Source organism: Lissotriton vulgaris, chromosome 7 (genome assembly GCF_964263255.1).
Source record: "Lissotriton vulgaris chromosome 7, aLisVul1.2, whole genome shotgun sequence".
Classification (NCBI taxonomy): Eukaryota; Metazoa; Chordata; class Amphibia; order Caudata; family Salamandridae; genus Lissotriton; species Lissotriton vulgaris.
Genome location: NC_141695.1, coordinates 467,118,752 through 467,140,292, shown reverse-complemented (window position 1 = coordinate 467,140,292; position 21,541 = coordinate 467,118,752). Strand labels below are relative to the sequence as shown.

At 43.4% G+C, this 21,541-nt stretch overlaps 1 protein-coding gene across 3 annotated transcripts in view; it reads right to left on the bottom strand.

The window, feature by feature from the left end:
• LOC147701882 (sulfotransferase 2B1-like) overlaps nucleotides 1-1,083 on the bottom strand; it is a 365,039-nt gene extending 363,956 nt beyond the window's left edge. The window contains exon 1 of one of the 3 annotated variants that reach the window (XM_086930512.1): nucleotides 996-1,083. Coding sequence is in view for 1 of the 3 variants with exons in the window: in XM_086930514.1 (XP_086786640.1) it covers nucleotides 779-819 (41 nt within the window). In the remaining 2 variants the exon portion in view is untranslated. Of the gene's footprint in view, nucleotides 1-672; nucleotides 843-995 lie in introns of those variants that run through there. The other 2 variants (XM_086930514.1, XM_086930513.1) reach the window with 2 other exon arrangements.
• Between the last annotated feature and the right edge of the window lie 20,458 nt (nucleotides 1,084-21,541).

Below are 21,541 nucleotides of genomic sequence, written 5' to 3'. Positions count from 1 at the left end.
GGCTGGACTGGGACCCAAGAGAAGTTCTGACAACAAAGATCAAACCATCCCTGCTTTCTTCATCCCTCTTGCTCTTTCCATTCATTTTCTATCACTTTCTCTCAGATCTCTCTTTCCTTCCATTCTCTTTCATTCACAAGGTCTCTCCTTTCCTCTCTTCTCTCTCTCCCTTGATCTCTTTTTGGCCACCACACAGCCCCACATTGTGACTGCGGAATAAAGTGACAGAGGAGTCCATGGGACTTTAAAACCAGCCTGCAAAGAATCGAGCCCGCTGGTGAATTATAAAAATGAGCCAGTCCAGCCCTGGTTAATAGTTGAATGAATGAATGAGTGCACGGCTGGATGATTGGGTGAGTTTATGAATGCATATATCCGCAGTATGTTACAACTTCCATTTATCAATAAGAGATAAAAGGTCAATTTATTGTGTTAGCATGGTGGTAGGTGGTGTTAAAAGAAATCTTGCCACTAATGTTAAACTAATGTTCCCACAGGAATCCGCACTATGGGTTTTGTGGTAATTACCGCATCCCCTCAGTTTTCCCCAGGTACATTTTGCCATCAGATAAAACGTGCTAAAGCTCAGTTCATGCGGATTTTGGTCTTCAAGTCACCACAATCCGCATGTTATAGGGCACCACAATTTACAACAAGGGATAATTTTCTCACCTTTGAAATTCACGGCTTCCTCAGGAGGGTTACGCGCAAGGAGGGTTAGTGTTTTGTAACATTTCTTTGGTTAAAGACAAATCTGATATTGAAGTTTTAAACAAACCGAAAAGTGTTCACCTTCCTATGGCTGGTTGCAGGGAGCATTTTCTAGGCCAGTAGAGAGGCTGTTACCCTAGCTTGGACCCGACTCGGTCTGAACAATGCTGCTGACATTGACAAAGCAGAAAAGAAAAGGCACAGCCTGGCACAATGCCTCCCGTGCTGTTAAGAAAGCCGACTTTAACCCGTGACATCTGCTGTTCTAAGCCAAGAACACTCACCTTCCTGCTGCTTCTTGGAACGCGGGTGTGGGCCGGAGAGCTGCAACGAGTCCTGGCTGGTGGATTCAAGGAAAGACGAGGGCGCACTGCCAGGGTTACAGCCAGAGTGGTGTGCGCCGCCCGAGACTCTCTGTACACACCCGATGCACTCAGCTGTGACAGGCCCTGGGTGCGACTCTTTGAGCAGCCATGGACTTTATCACAGCCACAGATTTATGGACTGGGGGTGAAAGGTGAACAACCTTTGGAAGTAAATGAGCTTTGAAGTTGAACAACATACCGTATGTTTTGCCTTGAACTAGGATTTTAAACGCAAATTATTCATAGGGCCCGACTAAGAGTTGCTCATACTCCGACCCAAGGACGAACCTCTTTTTATGCACAGGTCGGCATTAGAAGTTAAAGGGCCTGATTGGAAGTGGCTCGAAATATTCCGACCCATGGGTAAACTCCTGTATGCGCATGGGTCGGTATTACAGGGCATATTTACAAGAAAATGTGGGAGCACGGAAGGCCAGACCTATGCTAGCCTCACCCAGACACCCTTGCACTATGGCGCACAGGTGTGTGTGCGCGGCCCAAGCCTACCTGATTTTACTCCTGCATTGGAGGCAGGGTAGGAGGGCGCCATATCTCTGTAAATGTGGCATTCTCCCGAGCTTTCCTTCTCACACAGCACAGCATCTTTGGCAGCTGGGCTCGGTGATATTTCTGTCATTATACCCTGTGTCTGTCCAGTGGGGGCAAATCGGAAGGAATACCGCACATTGCAACGGTGTGACAGTGACACATACTTTATTAATTACACTTTTTGTCCATTTGCTCTACAGGTAATCTGCTTTACAAATGGTAAATAAGTACGCAATTCTCTGACGATGTGGTTCAGGGATTGCAAGGGTATATTTATGGACAGAGACATGCATTTGAAATGGGGAAATTGAGCTTTGTGTATGTGGTGTGATCATTACTGCACACACATTGTTTAACTATGTGTCCCAGGACATTTGTGTTGTTTGGTGTGTACCTTGTGAAAATTATTCCTTGTAATGTTGTATTTAATGTTACATGGGATACAGTGATATCATTTACATATGTAACCATACTTTCATATTCAAGTAAGTTACTTTAACTTATGAACTGTGTGTTCCATCTACCCATGTACAGTTATACTATTGTTTTATTGTTCTCAACACAAACTTATGTGGAAGACAGCAAATTAATTGACATTTTTGGCTGTTGCAAACATGCCACAAGGACATGTCAAATGTTGTATTCCTTTATTGATTTGACAGGCATGTATGTAACAGGCTTATGAGTACGCATGATACGTTGAGTGAGCTTGAATGTACATATATACACCACCACTACAGCATTTGTGTATTGATATTTCGGTTATTGTCTGAAAGATAATGTAAATTCTACTAACACAATATGTTATTTAGCTTGTGTGTAGGTTTCATTCATTGACCCTAAATCAGGGTATTTGTTCATACTTCATGAGAAAAAAATGATATTCTATGCATCTCCTAATATCTCTTTTATGTGAATCCATTTCTATATTTGGACCAACATCCATCATTAACATGGTGGAATTGTTGTTGGCAATATCTGTTTCTTCAAAAATATACATTTTCCCTGTAATTGCTCTTTTGTGTGAACATACTACACTCATTTGTCATACTGTTCTTGGCCTATATAAAAACGTCCACCAAATATATCAAGACTAAGCCTGGGCGGAGTTCGCGGAGTTCCACAGAACTCCCCGAAGTGCAAAAAAACTCTGCCGCGCTAAGCGGAGTTCCGCAAGTGGCAGAGTGTGTTAAAAAAATGCCATTCGCTTTAATTTTCAGAGCTGGGTGTTTGTCCATGCTGTGAAATTATCGCGAATGGCACCATGCACAGCGCAAGTGGGCGCAGGCAGGCTATGCTTCCTTTTTGCCACTCAAGTAGATTTCCTACTCGAGCGGCAGCTTTCTCAGCGTGAATGGATGGTATCTCAATGAGAGCTGTCACAAGCATATGCGTTCACTCGCATTGGGAAATTCAACCACCCGTGTTGAGAAATCTTGCTGGGTGGTTGCTTTCCCTCGCTCGCACACGCCAACTTGACGTTCACAAGCGCAAATGAGGAAAATCTCACCAGGAGGAGGATTTTCCTCACTCACTCTTACCAATAGAGGTTTTTGGAACTCCCTTAAGCTCCACGTAACATGTAGTTCAGAAAACTACGCGAGTGGAAAGGATTTCAGCACCCAAACTTAATCAAGCCATCATAATCATGATTTCAATATTCCAGTTATTCCTCTTGTCCTATTGTGGGCTGTGTTATATGGTTCCTCTGCATGATGTTTTGGGTGCCTAAATGGAGTCATTCTTCATGGCCTCAGATCATATTCTGGATCACCTTGAAGAAAAGAGTAAACATGAGTATAACATTATAAACAATTTACTGTAATTGAAACAAAACTTTGAAACTTATTCAAATGTTCACTTTTATATTTGACATGGCAATTACATGAAAAGATGAGGGTGACTACTTTTCAAACAACAAAGCAATTATGAGAGACATGGTAAATATTTTGCACAGTATGGCATCTATAACACATTACCATTGTTTAAAACACACACTGTTAGAAGGTGGTTCTGACCATATGAGCTGCCTGGGTTTTTCACTTTTTGAACACCTAATTTTTGAGCTTTTACTGTGGGAGAGCCTCATAAGCTGGGACTCACCAACCCACCAAGCTGGGAAACAGACTGCATGTGGATTGCACCTGTGTCCCCCTTATGAGAGAAGGCCGCTTCGCTGCAGCCGGGGTAAGAGGCACCAGACTGGTTACATGTAGACACATGTGCACCTGTGTAAGGGCTGCCCAGGGGGAGATTCCAGTTGTGCGCAGCCCAGGAGCAGTTATAGATAGAATTATGTTGCAGGAATTATGCAGAGTTGTGTGGTGACATGGAATAGGCTTTATAATGTGCGGAGACACGTGTAAGGGAAAGTCAGTGTGCTTTACCGTTTTAACTTTAGGAACACTCCATTACTCTCCTACGTAGATGTGAACCACATGGGGTAGTTTTACTTCGGTAGTGCCTACAAATTCCAGACGTGCACCAAAGTACACTGTAAGCTGTGTAAAAATAAGTATTCTTCTGAGTCCAAAGCCATATATGTACAGCGTATGGGTCATCCAAAAATGTCATATTCATCTGACTCAACTCATACCTAGAGCTGGGTTGGGTGTGACCCTGCCAGGCTGGATTAATTACCTTCCACCCAAGCTGTAGCATCAGAGGCCTAGCCCTTCACTGCAAGCATTCCAAGGGCGAAGGTCTTCTCTTCAAGAGGGAGAGATGGGGTAAAGCCACAGGCTATCCATCAGCAGCTGTCACCAGGTGCAAGGCAACAGGCCTGCTCTGGGCTCAGGCCATGTAGGCAGCAAGGGGGTAGGGGGTTTTCAGAGACCGTGTGGCATGAAACCCCTGGCGCAAGGAAAAGAGAGGCCTAGAAGGAGAGCCAGGTGAAAGGGTGGTGCAGGGAGCCAGTGAAGACAGCTCCTTGCGAGGTCCTCCCTCCTGCAGTCCCGGAGGGTGGTGAAAAGTGCTTCAGTTGGCTAGGGCTGTTCACCCGGAGCAAGAAGAGGCCCAAATGGTGCAAATCGGTCCCTTTTGCCTTCCAGAAGGTAGGCAACGTTTGACCTTTACCCTGACGAACAACAAAGCGCATGGGACTCTGCCGCCGGTCTTGGGTGTGCCGCCTGGATGTGTCAGGTCCCGGGGGCTGCCCCAGAAGGAAGCAAAGTCAGGGAGTGCCATCGCGGCCCCGGTGAACTGGCCCCCAAGGCGGTACCAGGAGCCCACCCTGGCCCCCGACAACAACGGAGGGCGGGGAGCCCCATCAGGCCACCGCAAGGAGATCTCTGGGGCCCGGGACCCCCAACTCTGGGCCCTGCCAAAGACAAAGCAGGGGGCACCGTCATGCTCTCCATGAAGATCTCTGGGGCCCAGGACCCCTAACTCTGAGCCCAACGAAGAGAAAGTTGTGTAGCGCTGTCATGCTCCCTTTGAAGAATTCTGGTGCCTGGGATCCCCAACTCCGAGTCCCGGTGGCTGCAGGAAAGAGGGGAGAGTGCTTTTGCACTCCCCCGCAGCGCGGGAAGCCAAAGCCGGAGAGCGCCATTGCGCTCCCTGTGAAGACCTCCTTGGGGCCCGAGACCCCCAACTCTGGGCCCTGGTGTGGATAGCGAGGAAGGGGGTGTCCAGCCACACTCCCCCACGGTAGTAGGAAGGCAGGGGGAGTGCTTTTGCACTCCCCTGAAGTCCCGCCGGACCAGCGGAAGCCTCCGCGTTTGCCCGCCGGAGTGGGCTGACTAAATTGAAGGACTGGCTCCTGCAGCAGCACGTAAGGGTGCTGGCCAGCCTGGGAACTGCAGGGAGCCACCAGGAGTAGTCTCCCTGAGCAGCTTTCCAACGTCCCAGGAATGCGGGGTGCCCGGGTGAGACCGGGCTCGGAGAAGCCGCAGGAGCTGCCGGGGGTGGGCTACCCGAGCCGCATATCAAAATCACCTGCACCAAAGGGGTTAGGGTGGAACCGGGCCCCCAACGAAGTGTGGCTGCTTTGCGAAGCTGCCAACGAAGGCAGCACAGCTCTCCCCAGAAAAGCCAGGGAGACGCTGCTCAGTTATGCACATGATGGGGACGAGCGCCCCATAATTCCTTGCAGGACGTGAAGAGGCCTGCATGAAAACATGTCAGTTTTCAGGGTGTGGTAGCCCCAGGAAGACAGGATCACCACTAATTGGTCACAAAGGGGTAGCTGCAGGAGCATGCAAACTCCCCCAGCACGAAGTTTCGAAGTCCCTACTTTCAGTCTCTGGGGGACTTAAAAGAAAGAACCCTTCAAGGGTTAGCCATAGTTGTTAAAGCTAATCCATTGCTGGAACTTTTGTTCTGCAGCTGAGAGCTGAAGCTTGGGACTGCGCTGAAGAGTGTAAGGTTAAACCTGGATGCTCACTGAAGTGACGCCCCTTAGAAATGGAAAAGTGAAATTGGACAGTGGTGCATTTACATGATGTTGTTTCTTTTTGGGACTGGAAGTCACATGTGAATTGTGCAATCATAAGCAACGTGGGTTAGGTTTCTAGGCAATCCTGCTAGGGTGCCTGGTTGTACATGCTTAATCCTGTGATTATAACTGTGATGCCTTTTAGGGGCTTTAATTGCATTTCATTATAAAGATTACCAGATGCCTAAACATGTATTATTGCTCCTGCGTTAGGTGAAGAACAACAAAGACTATTAGCCACTAAGATTGAGAGGTGTATACTGTATGATCAGTATGAGATGCTCAGTCTGGGCTATGTTTCACCATGGCAGGTGTTCTCATTATAAATGTTTGTTGAGATAATGGGGTGGGTCGTCACTGGGATGGTGCCAGTGGGCTGGGGCCGCATCCCAGTTTATGGTCAACCTATTGCATTAGGGGGCAAGATGATGTGCATACATGGGAGTGCTGGTACTAGACCTCAACCCCCCTGCGGGAGGGGTAGGATGTTATGCAATGCCACAAAGTAATTCCAACAGCTTATATAGATTTGTAAATTGTTGCATATTATTGAGTACTGTGTGTGTGTAATAAATATATGCTTCCTTTTTATAAAGAAAAGTATAGACTGGACAATCAATTATTGAGTGTTATTTCTGCGTACAGGTTAATGGTGACTACTAGCCCACACCACCTCCCTTGAGTAAGCCTTTGACTGCTCTGCAACGCTACACTCTCAGAGTTAAGCGCTACAATGGGGCGTTTGGTTCCCAGTGAAGGACAAATGTAGACATGTTATTTGTACAGGCCTCACAGATTGTAGCGTAGTTCCTATTTTCCCAATAGGCCCTGCGCATTGGAATAACATAAACAGCAGTATTGACGTAGAAGTGCGGATCTTCCAGGCCTCTACTGACTATGCTAAACGTAATTGGGTTTGTTACCAACTAGCTCAGAGGTCACTGGAAACTTTCTTGACTGAAATAGGAAGTGATCAGCTTCCCTGGCACAGACAAGAAGGGATTCAGTTTTCCAACAACCGTGCAACATGACAACTTTGCTCCTCAGATCAAGAGTCAATCTCTAGGGTCGTGTGAAACAATAGACAGTTATTTTACTCAGTCAGGTTGGTGCAGATTACTTTCACAATATGTAGAGAATAGAGAGACGGGCGTTTGTCAATAAAGGGTTAACATTTATTGAACAGTCTTTCTTCTCATACAAGAGAAATGAATTGCCACAATTGCACGACTTGTTATTATAAAAAGTACGTACAGTAAGATAAGTATTGCGAGATAATACTGTAAAAGCATTGATATGGTTTCTTAGCCATACAATGGGTTAAAAGGAATAAAACATATATACATTCATATATACATTAGGCTAAAATACTCAACTAGTGCTTCTAACTACGCCTACCCCAGTGTACCTGACCTAAGCCTAATACTTGGGAGGGGAGTAAGTAAGTAGCTTTAAGTTAAGTTGGTTTTGCCAAGGTTTGCTTCAAGAATTCTCTCTCAAGGGTTTAGTCAACACCATACCTCTGGAATAGAATGATGGAGGTCTGGTATCTCCCTCAGGGCTCGATATCCCAGTCATCCGCAAGGGTAGACTAGAAACGCCGGAGCTGGATTTCTCTGCAGGAGAAAGACAGCGTCTCTTCTTCAGCGCGTCGAGGAGGAGGAGGGGCAGCGTCCGCGGGCAGCTTGCATCTGCTGGGCTCTTGCAGGGGACGGCTGTTCAGCTCCTAAGTTCACCCCACCATCGTTCGCTAGTTATCAGCGATAGCAGTAGCGATAGCAGCTATGGTATCATCAGCATGACAGCTTCTTCAGCAGCAGCGAGATAGCTGGCAGCATCAGCTTCACCAACAGCAACGAGACAGCGTTTGCTTAAGGCAACGTTGGTAATATTTATACCTGAAAGGTGCCTTGTTTGACGTAAGTTTGCTGGACATAAGACGTCAATAAAGATGTCACTAGGAAGTGATCGTCTATCAGTGCTCATTAGAGTTCTATTACTAATCAAAACACAGCAAGCAGGGATTTCCAGGTTTGCTGAGTTTTTATCTTGTTGAAGAACTCAGAGTGTTAATCTAGGAATCTCAGATAGTGACTTCTGCTCTGTCATTGCACTAATTGGTTGCAAAGGAAGTGGCAGAGAAAGCTATTCTGGAATGTGGCTCTGTTCGTGTGAGGCCAGAGATGAGTTTCTGAATATTGCACTTGAACGATTATGCCAATATAGGGAATACATGGATTTATAGCTGAATAGGGGCATAAGGTCGCAGTATTGATCAGGATCCTAGATTAGAACGCTACACCCACTCCACGAATTCATGTCCATCAAATTACTAAAACTAGAGCAATAAGATGTATGTGTAACATTGCCCACCCCAAAATACATATATGCATTTGAAATAGGCGTATTTGTAATACGTGAAGATTTAGGTACTGTACGTTTTTGAAGCATAGAAATCATTCAAAAATTATAGCATATGAAATCAATGAACGATTATGCAAAAAGAATTACACATGAAATATCTCTGAAACAGAAGAAGGGCGAGATAATTTCATCACATATAAATGCATTGCAATAAAATGTGCTAGAGGCTGGTGTAAAGTTATTATGTCTCTAGATGTGTTTAAAAATAGAAGTTGAAGCTTCTGTTCTCTATGAATAGTTTTTACTGTAAGCAAAGAATTTTTCGTGCCAAAAAAGGGTGAATATTAAAAAGTGTTCAATTCAAAAGAATTATTGCTTGAACGGGGAAATAGAGTTCCAACGCTTTTAGCAGTTTTTGTTTTCAAAACTGAAGGCCGAATTCAGAGTTCATGGGAACGCTGTGTGTCGGAAAGCTTCTCCAAAATTATTATTTCTGTTCGGGTGAGAACATCATATCAGACAGGCTCTCAAAGAATTGGTCTACAAAATCAGGTGACAGTTCGACCAAATTCGATAGTGCTGTAACTTGGCAGGTGTGAGAATGATTGCTGTCATCAAAGTCGGGATCAGCAATGCTCACAGAAGGTCGTACCTGGGTGATGTTGCTTTTGTCACTCGCTCCACTGTTACCACCTAGTCGTAGCACAGGAGTCTCAACGAATGCCGCCATCAGGATTGGTAGCCACTGGGGACAACACAATGCGTGAACCATTATCGGACTGAGCAAATTATCGATATCCATTGGTACTGCTGATGGAAGTGAAAGACAGATGTCCAACACGCACTCATCTCCGCATAGCATACATCGAAGTACCGGTAAGATACAGTTCTGCCATATAGGTCTGAATGAAAGGAACCAGGTCATGTTTAGATCTCTCAGCCTGGCCAATCCAAGGACTCTAGTTATTCTGTCCCGGTAGCGGATTGCTAGGATTGTCTCTTCCATTCCCATAGGAGTCATGTCTGAGCTTTGGCTTGCCATAACGAAGCAGGAGGGTCAAAAATAAAATCCCTGCTACAAGTCCCAAAAATAAGGGTATGCCGCCAAAAACAGAGTGGGCAAAATTTGGAACGATTCCCAGGATTGCTTGAAATGGTGTTAGCAGTCCCATAAAAATCGTCTTAAATATGCCTGGGATGCCTGTGGCACTAGACATGTTAAGGAGTTGGCTAAGCATTTCTACGAAATGCACGGGGCAATTTGTTGATAAAAGGTCATGAACCTCCGTAGCTGTCCTTGCAACTAGAAGATCATACGTCTCTTTTGATGACGTGATGGGCACTGTTGTCTGCAAAAGCACAGACTTCATTTTGCTTAAAGTATCAATTCGTATAGAATAGAGATTCAGACGAGGCCAGATGGGAGTCGCTATGTCTCCAGGGCCGCTCGGGAACAATGCTTGCATACAGCATTTGACCATGGATGTTACGCTTACTAGATAACTTTTTCCTGGAACAAGGCCACAACATCTGTGATCCGTTCTTAGAATGTAACTCCCATTCGAAAGTTGCATAAAGAAGGGCTCTATCTGAGTTGCAGGTGTGACAAGCTGGTGGCATGAAAGGTTGTTAGAATTACCTTCACAGGCGCCGTGTAAATTAATACCCTGGCACAAAAGTATACCGCTTAGTGAACGTTTACAGTTTTCACCACTAAGAAATACATTTTTGTCGCTGTCACTATAGCATGAATGTGTGTATGGTAATCTCCATTCTGATTTTACATATCCTTTACCCAATCGTTCATACTGGCCAGTAGGTATGTATTCAAGGCACTTTTTAAATCGGAAAGTTGTTATCGGAATAGTGATAATTCCGTGTATTATCCATTCAATGACAGGACTCTCTGACATTGTCAATGGTAATCTCTCAAGTTTTTCGATGCTCAGGATTGTATAGTCTGCTCCTTTCTGTGCCAAACTGATTTGTTTATCAGTAAGGTTAAAAATGGAAAACAATGACGTTGTGTTGATTAAACGCCAAGGCACAAAGCCTGAACGAAGATTTTGCAGCGTCCAGCCTAATTGTACAATAGAACGTAATTGAGATTGGCCATGCTGTAACATTAGCAAGTCTCTGTCTATTATGTCAAAGGCAGAAGATACAATATTGTCCAACGAAAATATTCTGGAGGACAGAGTCATTAACCCATTGTCCACTACAGAAAGTGATTTTTCCAAATTAATACGATCAATTTCTCGTATTTTTTCTGCTGTTTCAATTTGTGTGACTTTCCAAGCCTCGTTGTACGCAGCATAGATGCTTGCCGCTATGAAATGCTTTTGACGCTGTTTGCGTGGTCCAAGAATGAAATCGCGCAAATCAGCACCATCTTTTAGTAAAGACAAGTGTTGCTTAATTTCAGCCAGTGTGGATGATCCTAGCCATTCGAGGCAGAGTTTCCCTACACTGTATGTTGTTACTATCCCTGGATGTTGTCTCTGGGAGTATCTAGGGTCTTGTCTGGTCATTTTTAACCCCTGTGTTTTATTCAGGAATCTATCTTGACAGTTGTTTGTGTCAGTAGGCCAGATTAACCACTTTTTCCAATCAGGATGTGTTCTGTTAAAATGTAAAATTTTAGTTACGTCTATCTCAATATCTGTTGTTGCATTATCAGGTATTGGCTTCGGAATAGATGGTTTGTTAAGGTCTTTGATCTTAGCTAGGCCAAGACAGGATGTTTGGTGAATTGTGTCATTTAAAAACATCATTTGTTCTGGTATCATGCAGGTTCTGAATAGTGCTTCTAGACCTTGTACCTGCCAATCTTTTGTACCCCAAATGTTTTTTGTTTCAATGTTATTTTTCCAATAATCAAAACCAAATGTCATCATTTTTTCATAAAATGCTTCTGAATATATTAATTTAGTGTTTGTCAGCATTGTTTTCATTCCTGTTTTATCTACCAGTTTGTAATAAAACGTTTCTGCATCACTGGTGTTAAACCCTGAGAAGTACTTGAATTTCTCAAAGAATGTTTTAGAACTGCTTTTAGGTGGTGTAGCACAATGTTCCCATTGATTATACTTAAAAACATTTCTAGGCTGTGCAGATTTATGCAAGTAATGATCGCCATAATGTGTGTAGCAGAATAACTGCTCATAACTAGATGAACCTTGTAAATAATCATGTTCTGTGAATCTAGCTGACATTACTAAATCAGACATCATGTCATTAATACTGTTAAAGTCCCAATCATCAGAGAATGTACTAGGTTTTACAAAGTCACTTAAGGAAACCTTCAGTTGATGAGGATACTTCAGGATCTCGACCGGACCATAGATCTCATAGTCAGTTTTCTCCCATACTACCCCACCCGGTATTGGAATTGCTGTGACATTTACTGTTGACAGTTCTCTTTTCTTCACGTGGGATGATCTGTGTGGTTTGAGGACTAGGTTGATGTTCTGACTTGCTGTGTCCATTCAATTGTAATAAACTTCCATAAAATTAAAACTAAAATTAGGCATAGTAGGAGTATGAATACTCCTGAAATAATCCAATGCTCAATCAACGGTGAATCCAGATATAATTCTTTGATTTGTTGAAAGAGTTCCATTGTAGTTTCTTTAGAATACTTTTTTATTTCTGGCAACCTTCTGGGTCATTTTGATCTTCAGAGAAGTTGTCGAAGTCGATGAAATAACCAGAGGCAGTTCTGTCAATTGTTGGGATTGTTCTTTCAATCTGTCTTTCGGTAGCACTTTCTGATGCCACATTATTGTAAACTGGTGTTTCTTGACAAACTGTTTCAATCTGTGTCTCAAGAGGCACGAGTTCCATGGCATTATTGCATAGTCCTTCTCTGTGCACTGCAGGCTGATCGAATGTGATTAGTCTTTCAGTTTGAACCTCTTGGATTGTTGCAAGTTTGGGTATTCTGTTGTTTCTTGGGAGTCCACTGGGCCTACTGTTGATTATAGGCCACATGGTTGTGGTTTTACCAGGTCGATAGACACGACTCTGTTCTTCTTTTTACCAGCAAGGGGCGGTAGTACTACTGATCTTGTTCCGGTGACTGCCAAGACAGGTACTGCTTTTCTGTAAGAAGGCCCAAATTCCTTCTTCACCGCGATTTTTTCTCTGACTAGATCCCCAATCTTTGGAATCCAGACAGGCCTTGCTGGGGCTGTTGCTTGTGGTGCCTCGTCAGTGGTATCTGGCTGTTGCTTTAACTTTATGTTGCTTAAGGATTTTCTTGTTTCATTCAGTTCCTGTAAAACAGCCAAACGATCTTTGATGTCAAAGTCTCTTTTCTTATCTTGTACCACTGATACTTGACTATCTAAGTCCTGAATTGTCATTCTAATTCTGAACAATAGTTCGTATGGGCTAAAACCTTTTAGAGATTTTCTTGGCAAATTGTTAAGACTGGTCTGGACACTTATTAAATGTTTGACCCACCCAGCGCCTGAACCTAATACCTTCGCTGTTATAGATCGCTTTATGTTCCGGTTTTTTCTTTCTACCACACTATTCCCTTCGGGGTGCGACGGACAAGAATACCGCAACCCGATTCCCATGCTGGCCATGGCCTCCCTATAAGCTCGAGAGCTAAAAGCAGGACCCTGGTCAGAATGGAACATGGTAATTGCGTATGTGCCGATAAAGACTCGCAGATCTTTTATAACCGTTCTAGCGTCAGCCGAGCGCTGGGGCCACAATTTTTTAAGTGTGTTTAGTCTTAACCGATTAATAGGACGCTGAATGACTTGAGGACCTCATTACCCTTTCTATAAATGGTAACTGTGCAACAGGCAGGACCGGTTCATTACTGCGATCCCTGTCACAGTCCGGACAGTTCTTTACATATATCTGATGTTACACGCTCATCCCCGGCCACCAGTATACTGATTGCAATTCAGTCAGAGATTCCCTCATCTGAATGTGCCTTGGACCTTCACCCATGTGTGCGTCTGCTATTAATAATATTCTCCGGTTCGTGTTTGGAATTACCCTATCCCCCACTCCAGGGATTCGAGCAAAAGGAACGAGTTCGCATCGATTATGTATGCATAATTGAGTGGATAGTTCACGGGTAGTGCTGCACAGTCGCCTTTTACGGTCATTTTTACTGCCAGCATGGTTTCCCCGTCTATGTATTTTTCTGTACGCTTTTTTGTGGCTACGGAAGCCGGTTTAGTTGCTTCCGCTGTGGCTGTGTTAGCCAATGAATTCCCTGCAACGTGAACGCCATCACGTTGAAGACTCTGTGCGTGTATCACGTGAGTCTTTTGTAGTTCTTTCTGTAAAAGAACTACCTGTTTCCAGAGCAATTTATGCTTTATTGTGGCACCTGTGTCATCTTTGTAATCGTTTTCAATCCAACTCTGCAGTTTATTATTGTAAGAGTTGACGCATAAATGAGAATCGCACACGATAAGTGTTGGGAATTCACGTTCTGCATTTTCAAGCGCCATCTTTAAAGATCTGATTTCAGCTCTCTGAGCCGAACAGTTTCTAACTGATTCAGTTTTTGTTACTTTCCGTCTGAATTTACTGCACAGCCAACGACCTTTGACAATCGCACAGGCTGCATCGTAGGATTTGCTCTCTACGTTGAAATGCTGTACAAATCTATCTGTATAGATTATACAGGCGTATTGTGGGAGAGGCAAAAGTTCGATTGGCAGAGGATATTCTTCTTCATATTCTAAATCATTCAGTTCTTCGAATTGCGGGGCGAAATAGTATTTCACATCTTCCGCTCCTAGAGAATCTACATACTGTATCCATTTCGGATCCAGTGACACTGTAGGCAGGGTTAGTGGGCTGAATAGCGCCTCGAAGGCGGATTCCGCTGTGAGGATATTAATCCGTTTGCCGTGTGCTAGTTCTCTTTCATTTGCTAATGCAATTTGCACTGCTTTCACAGTTTTTTCTGTGTGACTGAATGTTTTTTCTACTTGTGTGTACAAGTGAGATTTAACTGAAATTGGTACCTTTTCTCCCTCATTAGAGGTTAGGTACGTGAATCCGCATCTTCCTGGGATGACTCGGATTACAAGATCGCATGTGTTGTCACGTGTATCTAATTTTGTTTTTGCTAACATGTCTGTTTGCAGTGATCTCAAAATTTCTGTGTGTTTTTGAGTCCAGGTGATTTGTTTAAAATCAGGTTTAATTAGTTCGTAGAGAGGTTTAACCCTCTCTGCGTAATTTAGAATGTAAGTTCTTCCGAAATTCAGAAAACCTAGTATGGATTGTAAATTCTTCAGCGTTTTTGGAGCTTGGAGTACAGCGCACTTCTCTAAGAAGTTGTCCGCTAGGCTTTTCCCTTCACTTGATAATTTGTATCCTAAGAATAGTACTGTCAGATGGGCAATTCGAGACTTTTTAAAGTTGAATTTGTAACCCTCTGCTGCGAACCCAAGTATAATGGTGTTCACTCTTTTCAAGTGAGTATCCAAGTCGTCATCTGTGAGATAGATATCATCTACGTAAGATAATGCCTCATCATCATATATTTGTAGTAACTCTGTTACTCTAGCTGAGAATAGTCCTGGGCTGTTCTTGAACCCCTGTGGGAGTCGACAGAATTTTTTCTGTGACCCAAATGCTGAGAAAGCGGTCAAGTATCTGCTTTCTGGTGCAATGTTTTGACAAAAGAAACCATTAGATATGTCTAATGTTGTTTTATATTTTTTCCTAACTATGTTATTCATTAGGGCTGCACTATGCCAGTTTTGTACTGCAAATGTTTTGCAACATGCATTAAGATGTCTGTAATCCAAAACTAGACGATATGAATTGTCTGGTTTGGAGACTGGAAACAAAGGATTGTTCATTTGAGAGGTGCATGTTTCAATCACCCCCTGGTATTCAAGTTGATCTAAGATCTCCCTGACTTGTTTTTTAGCTTCTTGCTTAATGGAATACTGCCGTTGGGCAGTTGGTTCACTTTTTAACTGGATTTTGTGAGGAGGTGAGTCCTCATCCCATCCTACATGATTTTTATATAATGCCGGTGCCTGGGCTACTGCCCATTTCCTTGCATAAGTATATTTTTTGTGAATCGGAATGTGATTCGAGAAGGCAGGCATAATCATTTCTTCGCCACGAGGGCACTCCCTGACAAACTCTGGGGGCCAATCTTTTTCAGCTAACAGAATATCGTAGCCTTTTGAGAGTTTATCCCAAAATAGACCCTTTATTTTCCTAGTCTTATCACCCTCTATACGCAATGTTATTTCGTATATTTTATGGGGCTCGCTAAGTCTGGTGTCGGCAGTTTCAACCTGAATGTATTCATTCGTGTCCACTGTCTCCAGATGACTCATTAAGATCTTGCGGGCTATAGTGATTTCTGCTGCACTGTCCAACATTGTCAATGCCCACTCCCCGTTTTTCAACTGTGTCCTCAGTATTCTCGGCATGGTTGATTACTTTAATACTGGCTACCTTTTTTTTCGGAAATTGAGATTTTTTACTCTGAGCAGGGTCCTTGTCTTTGGACTTGGTGTGCTCTCCTGGGTCTGACCGTCCTCTTCTTTCCGATTTCTGCGAAAAAGATCGAGAGGGACGTGTATCAATACTTTGATATCTATCAGGTTTTTTCAAATTATCCCTATTTCTAAGGTTATATCTTTTCTCAGAGGGCTCCCTCTGGGGAGACTGGTGTTCTCGAGTCGGAGTTCTTTCCCTCCGTCGAGGAGACCTTCCTCTGGACTGGAAAACTTTTTCCTTGGGAGTGGATTGTTTATTTCCATCCCAGCTCTTTTTAGGAGTGTTTGAATTATTTTTAATAAATAATTTTTCAGGATTTTCGAGCAGTTGGGGCTTTACTGATTTCCCACCCAAGCTGTCTCTACCCAATTCTTCATAGCATTTTTCTATGATTCTGGCAAGCTCAACTGGCTGATCTGTTATATCTGTTTCCTTCAACTTCTGGCGGATCGCCACAGATGCTGCTTCTCCCTTTATATTGGCTAATAATATAGCCGAGACCTGCTTGAAATCTTTCAGTAATTTCATACCAAGATTTAAAGCGGGCTCTGGACCGTATTCATTTTGAATCTGTTTTAGCACTTCTGGTATTACCGCCATAGACGGAACACCGTGTGTTTTTGTGTAAATGGAAGCAAAGACTGTACCCCAAGTGTCACAGTCCTCCACGTGTGGTGCGATTCCCATAGGAAGGCAGATGGTCAAGATTCTGTGTTTCTCAATAGGGGTAGTATCTGGAAATACTGCCTCTATTTGAGTGATTTTCTGTGCTAACCAGAAAGGAATTTGTTCCCGTTTTACAGGTGTTTTACCAAGACATGACTGTATGTTCTGTGGTGTAATTTTATTAGTGTTCCCCTGATGAGGGGTCAGCTGTGGTACATTAACAGCTGGTTGGACTGTTGCAGTCCGCATTACATATTGGACTAATTGCCTATGTATTTTTATAAGTGTTTTTAGCTGTACTAACAGCTCTTCTTTTGACATTTTTGCAATGTCCGGGTGTGGTGTGTAGCTGGCTAGAACCGGCCACGTTGCTCCTGGTCTACCTAGTGGACCGAGCCTGGTTATGTGATCATTATGTTTTAGGGCGCCATTAAAGCAGAGCATGGCCTCTTGGAATTTTAGTGGGATTTCAGTCTCCTCGAAAGGAGCGTACTCTTCCGGTGGTTTCTCTATTTTGTAATAGTGAAACTCTTTTGTTCTAGCGTTTGCCGCTGGAAAGTTTATCCATGAATAGAATACCTCTGTCTGCCGATATTCGTGTGCCTCTATCACGAAAATTACTGTACCACCTTGTGGTGTCAGTCCATTTTCTATAAGTTTTAAAGTTATAGATTTTCTTAAATGTGCCGGGATGATTATTGCACCCGGTACCGTGTCTTCGGGACCCTGCTGAGTCGCATCTGCTGCGCTCCCAGTGGTTCCGTTTTCTAAGTCTGACATTTTATAAATGCAGGCTTTGCAGAGTAGGTCTCCAAGGAGACAAAGATTAGGTGCACAATATTTTGGAACACTGTATCCTTCAACGTTGAATAAACCAGAGCTTTACATAGGAATCTCTTCCTACTGAGTTCGGGCGGATTTTAACCTTTCACCCACTCCAGACGTCTATTGGAGTATTTACGGGAGAAAGGGGTCTGTGTGAAATATGCACGACTGAGTTACTCTAACGTCTTGCGTTAGTTTATCGCCTTACCAAACGTTGGGCGCCATGTAGCGTAGTTCCTATTTTCCCAATAGGCCCTGCGCATTGGAATAACACAAACAGCAGTATTGACGTAGAAGTGCGGATCTTCCAGGCCTCTACTGACTATGCTAAACTTAATTGGGTTTGTTACCAACTAGCTCAGAGGTCACTGGAAACTTTCTTGACTGAAATAGGAAGTGATCAGCTTCCCTGGCACAGACAAGAAGGGATTCAGTTTTCCAACAACCGTGCAACATGACAACTTTGCTCCTCAGATCAAGAGTCAATCTCTAGGGTCGTGTGAAACAATAGACAGTTATTTTACTCAGTCAGGTTGGTGCAGATTACTTTCACAATATGTAGAGAATAGAGAGACGGGCATTTGCCAATAAAGGGTTAACATTTATTGAACAGTCTTTCTTCTCGTACAAGAGAAATGAATTGCCACAATTGCACGACTTGTTATTAAAAAAAGTACGTACAGTAAGATAAGTATTGCGAGATAATACTGTAAAAGCATTGATATGGTTTCTTAGCCATACAATGGGTTAAAAGGAATAAAACATATATACATTCATATATACATTAGGCTAAAATACTCAACTGGTGCTTCTAACTACGCCTACCCCAGTGTACCTGACCTAAGCCTAATACTTGGGAGGGGAGTAAGTAAGTAGCTTTAAGTTAAGTTGGTTTTGCCAAGGTTTGCTTCAAGAATTCTCTCTCAAGGGTTTAGTCAACACCATACCTCTGGAATAGAATGATGGAGGTCTGGTATCTCCCTCAGGGCTCGATATCCCAGTCACCCGCAAGGGTAGACTAGAAACGCCGGAGCTGGATTTCTCTGCAGCAGAAAGACAGCGTCTCTTCTTCAGCGCGTCGAGGAGGAGGAGGGGCAGCGTCCGCGGTCAGCTTGCATCTGCTGGGCTCTTGCAGGGGACGGCTGTTCAGCTCCTAAGTTCACCACACCATTGTTCGCTAGTTAGCAGCGATAGCAGTAGGGATAGCAGCTATGGTATCATCAGCATGACAGCTTCTTCAGCAGCAGCGAGATAGCTGGCAGCATCAGCTTCACCAACAGCAACGAGACAGCGTATGCTTAAGGCAACGTTGGTAATATTTATACCTGAAAGGTGCCTTGTTTGACGTAAGTTTGCTGGACATAAGACGTCAATAAAGATGTCACTAGGAAGTGATCGTCTATCAGTGCTCATTAGAGTTCTATTACTAATCAAAACACAGCAAGCGGGGATTTCCAGGTTTGCTGAGTTTTTATCTTGTTGAAAAACTCAGAGTGTTAATCTAGGAATCTCAGATAGTGACTTCTGCTCTGTCATTGCACTAATTGGTTGCAAAGGAAGTGGCAGAGAAAGCTATTCTGGAATGTGGCTCTGTTCGTGTGAGGCCAGAGATGAGTTTCTGAATATTGCACTTGAACGGTTATGCCAATATAGGGAATAAATGGATTTATAGACGAATAGGGGCATAAGGTCGCAGTATCGATCAGGATCCTAGATTAGAACGCTACAAGATGCTGACTTGTTTTCCAACACACATGCACTGACATATTAATGCCAATTTGTACATTTATGCCATATCACTGTATAGACACTGTACTTTTAAGTGATTTCACTTTGGATTTTTTCTTATAATGTCAGTGATACAATCCATATGGAGGGAATTCAGTCATTTTGAATCCTTTCTAATACTTTATGACTAACTTCAGACACACACACATACCAAGCAGTATGCCTTGGCCATAGATTCCAATTTCAAAGTGTTCATTGATCCTCCAGTGCCGAAATATAAATGTATCATGTGAAAAGGCAGGACATTTTAGCACAACATTAGTGAAACAGTAATTGTCATTACAAATGTCCTGTAAATTGATTGATTGCACATGTTTCCGATTTTGATACAGATGAGCTGTTCCAGATGGTGGGAGCAGGTTGATAAGGGTGCAATCTGTTGGAACTACAGTATGTGGCAAATTTCAACTTGGTAAAAACCTTGCTTCACTTTCTGAATTTGTTGACCAGGTTTGGGGAAGCTGGTGTGCTGCGGTGTATGTTTCAATCTGGCTTCCAGGACTGTTGGCAGGAACGCAGACCAGGCACCCTGTGACACACCAGGCACCATATGACACACCAGTCATTGCAGCTACTGCATTCTGGACGGATCAGAGTATAACAGATGTATAACTGACATGAGTTTCACATGTCCTGGGATTGCATGTGATTTGGTAGGTGGTGGTTCAAGTGCTGCTGCAATTTGGTGAACGAGACATACAATCATGTCCTGGCGTAGTCTATATTTCTTTATGATTTCTTTCTAATGCCGGTCAAACAATGATACCCTTTAAAGATTTTAGTCTAGAGTTGTCCTCTTCCTTCTTGCACAATACACAATGCCTATGTCTTGCAATGAGTAGCTCCATTTGGCTTCCTGCTGATTATATTTTTTCTATGATGTACCTTTTGCAGTCTCCCCTTGTTGCGTGTAGAGTATTTTAAACCCTGCTTTGTACGTCTGCTATTTTTCTGATGCAAATGATGCATGCACTATTTCACAGGGATTTGCATTAGTTTTGTAAATTGTGTTTGTGCTGGTTTCATCATCCTTTAGCATGGGAAACACACCACCAGGCTCACTTGGCATATATTTACTTGATTTTCTTGCAGAATAATGCCAGACTTGATGTGCGCCAGACACGCAGGGAAATGTGAGGCTATTCATGTTTTGCACCTCATTGAAAATATATGTGTGCATGTGCGACTCTTTTCGGCATGCAAAATGACATGCTAAAATCTAGTATATCTGGACCACAGTATTTACTGTCCTGAACATGCATATTTGGTGAATTAAACACCAAAATCTGCATATTATTCCCCATGAATTCATAATAAGTCTTATTAAATGCTCCTGATAAATAATGTACCTATGTGGTATCATTATTTATTTGGGCGATAAATAATGTCTTCACTCGTAATCATGCAAAAGGTATTTAAGACATTCGGATGTGCTAAATACCTCGGGGCAGATTTACAAGCCCCTTACGACACTTTTACAACACCGTTGCGTCACTTTTGTGATGCAGCGGCGGCATAAACAATGCGCCACGTTGCGACCTATTTACAACGTGACACATCTAGGCAGATGCGTCACGTTGTAAAGCCCTGCGCCACATGAAACCTGCGTCAGGTTTCATGTGGGCGTTCTGTCGAAGGGTGGGCGTTCCCTTGCAGGAAAGCCCCGTAAAACTGACGCAGTGAAATCTACAAGATTTCACTGAGCCAGTATTACGACGCTGCTGCGTCAAATCCTTACGCATGCTTGAAGCAGGCGTAGGGAGTGACGCACCACGTTGAGTATGGATGGCTCCTGTGCATTGCAGGAGTTGCGTCGCGCTTGCGACGCAACTCCAGCAATGCGACGCCCATACGCCACAAGATGCGTCACGCATCTTCCCTTCCATGCAACATGCGCCGCATTGTAAATGCGGCGCATCTGTGGTGGCGGAAGGAGGGGATTGCATGACGCATCTGTTCTGGCGCATCCCTGCTGATTTGCAGAGATGCGCCAGAACATGTAAATATGCCCCCTCAAGCTTTGCTAAATTTCAGCAGATCAAACCTGACGAAATGTAGGTCCTGATTACGAGTGTAGGTGCTATTGAATGCATCTGATAAATAACAATACCATGGGTATATTTATCGCGTGAGCTAAATAGCATTTATTACAAGTTTATGAAGAAAAACATGGATTTTGGTGTTTAAGGCACCAAAATCTGCATAATACAGTAAATACTATATACTTTCCACTGTTAAATTTGGGCAGGTTTGACCTGCCGAAATTTAATGAGCCTTGAGGTATTTAACAAACTCGTAATTCCGACCTGTGCGTAAACAGGGCTTTACA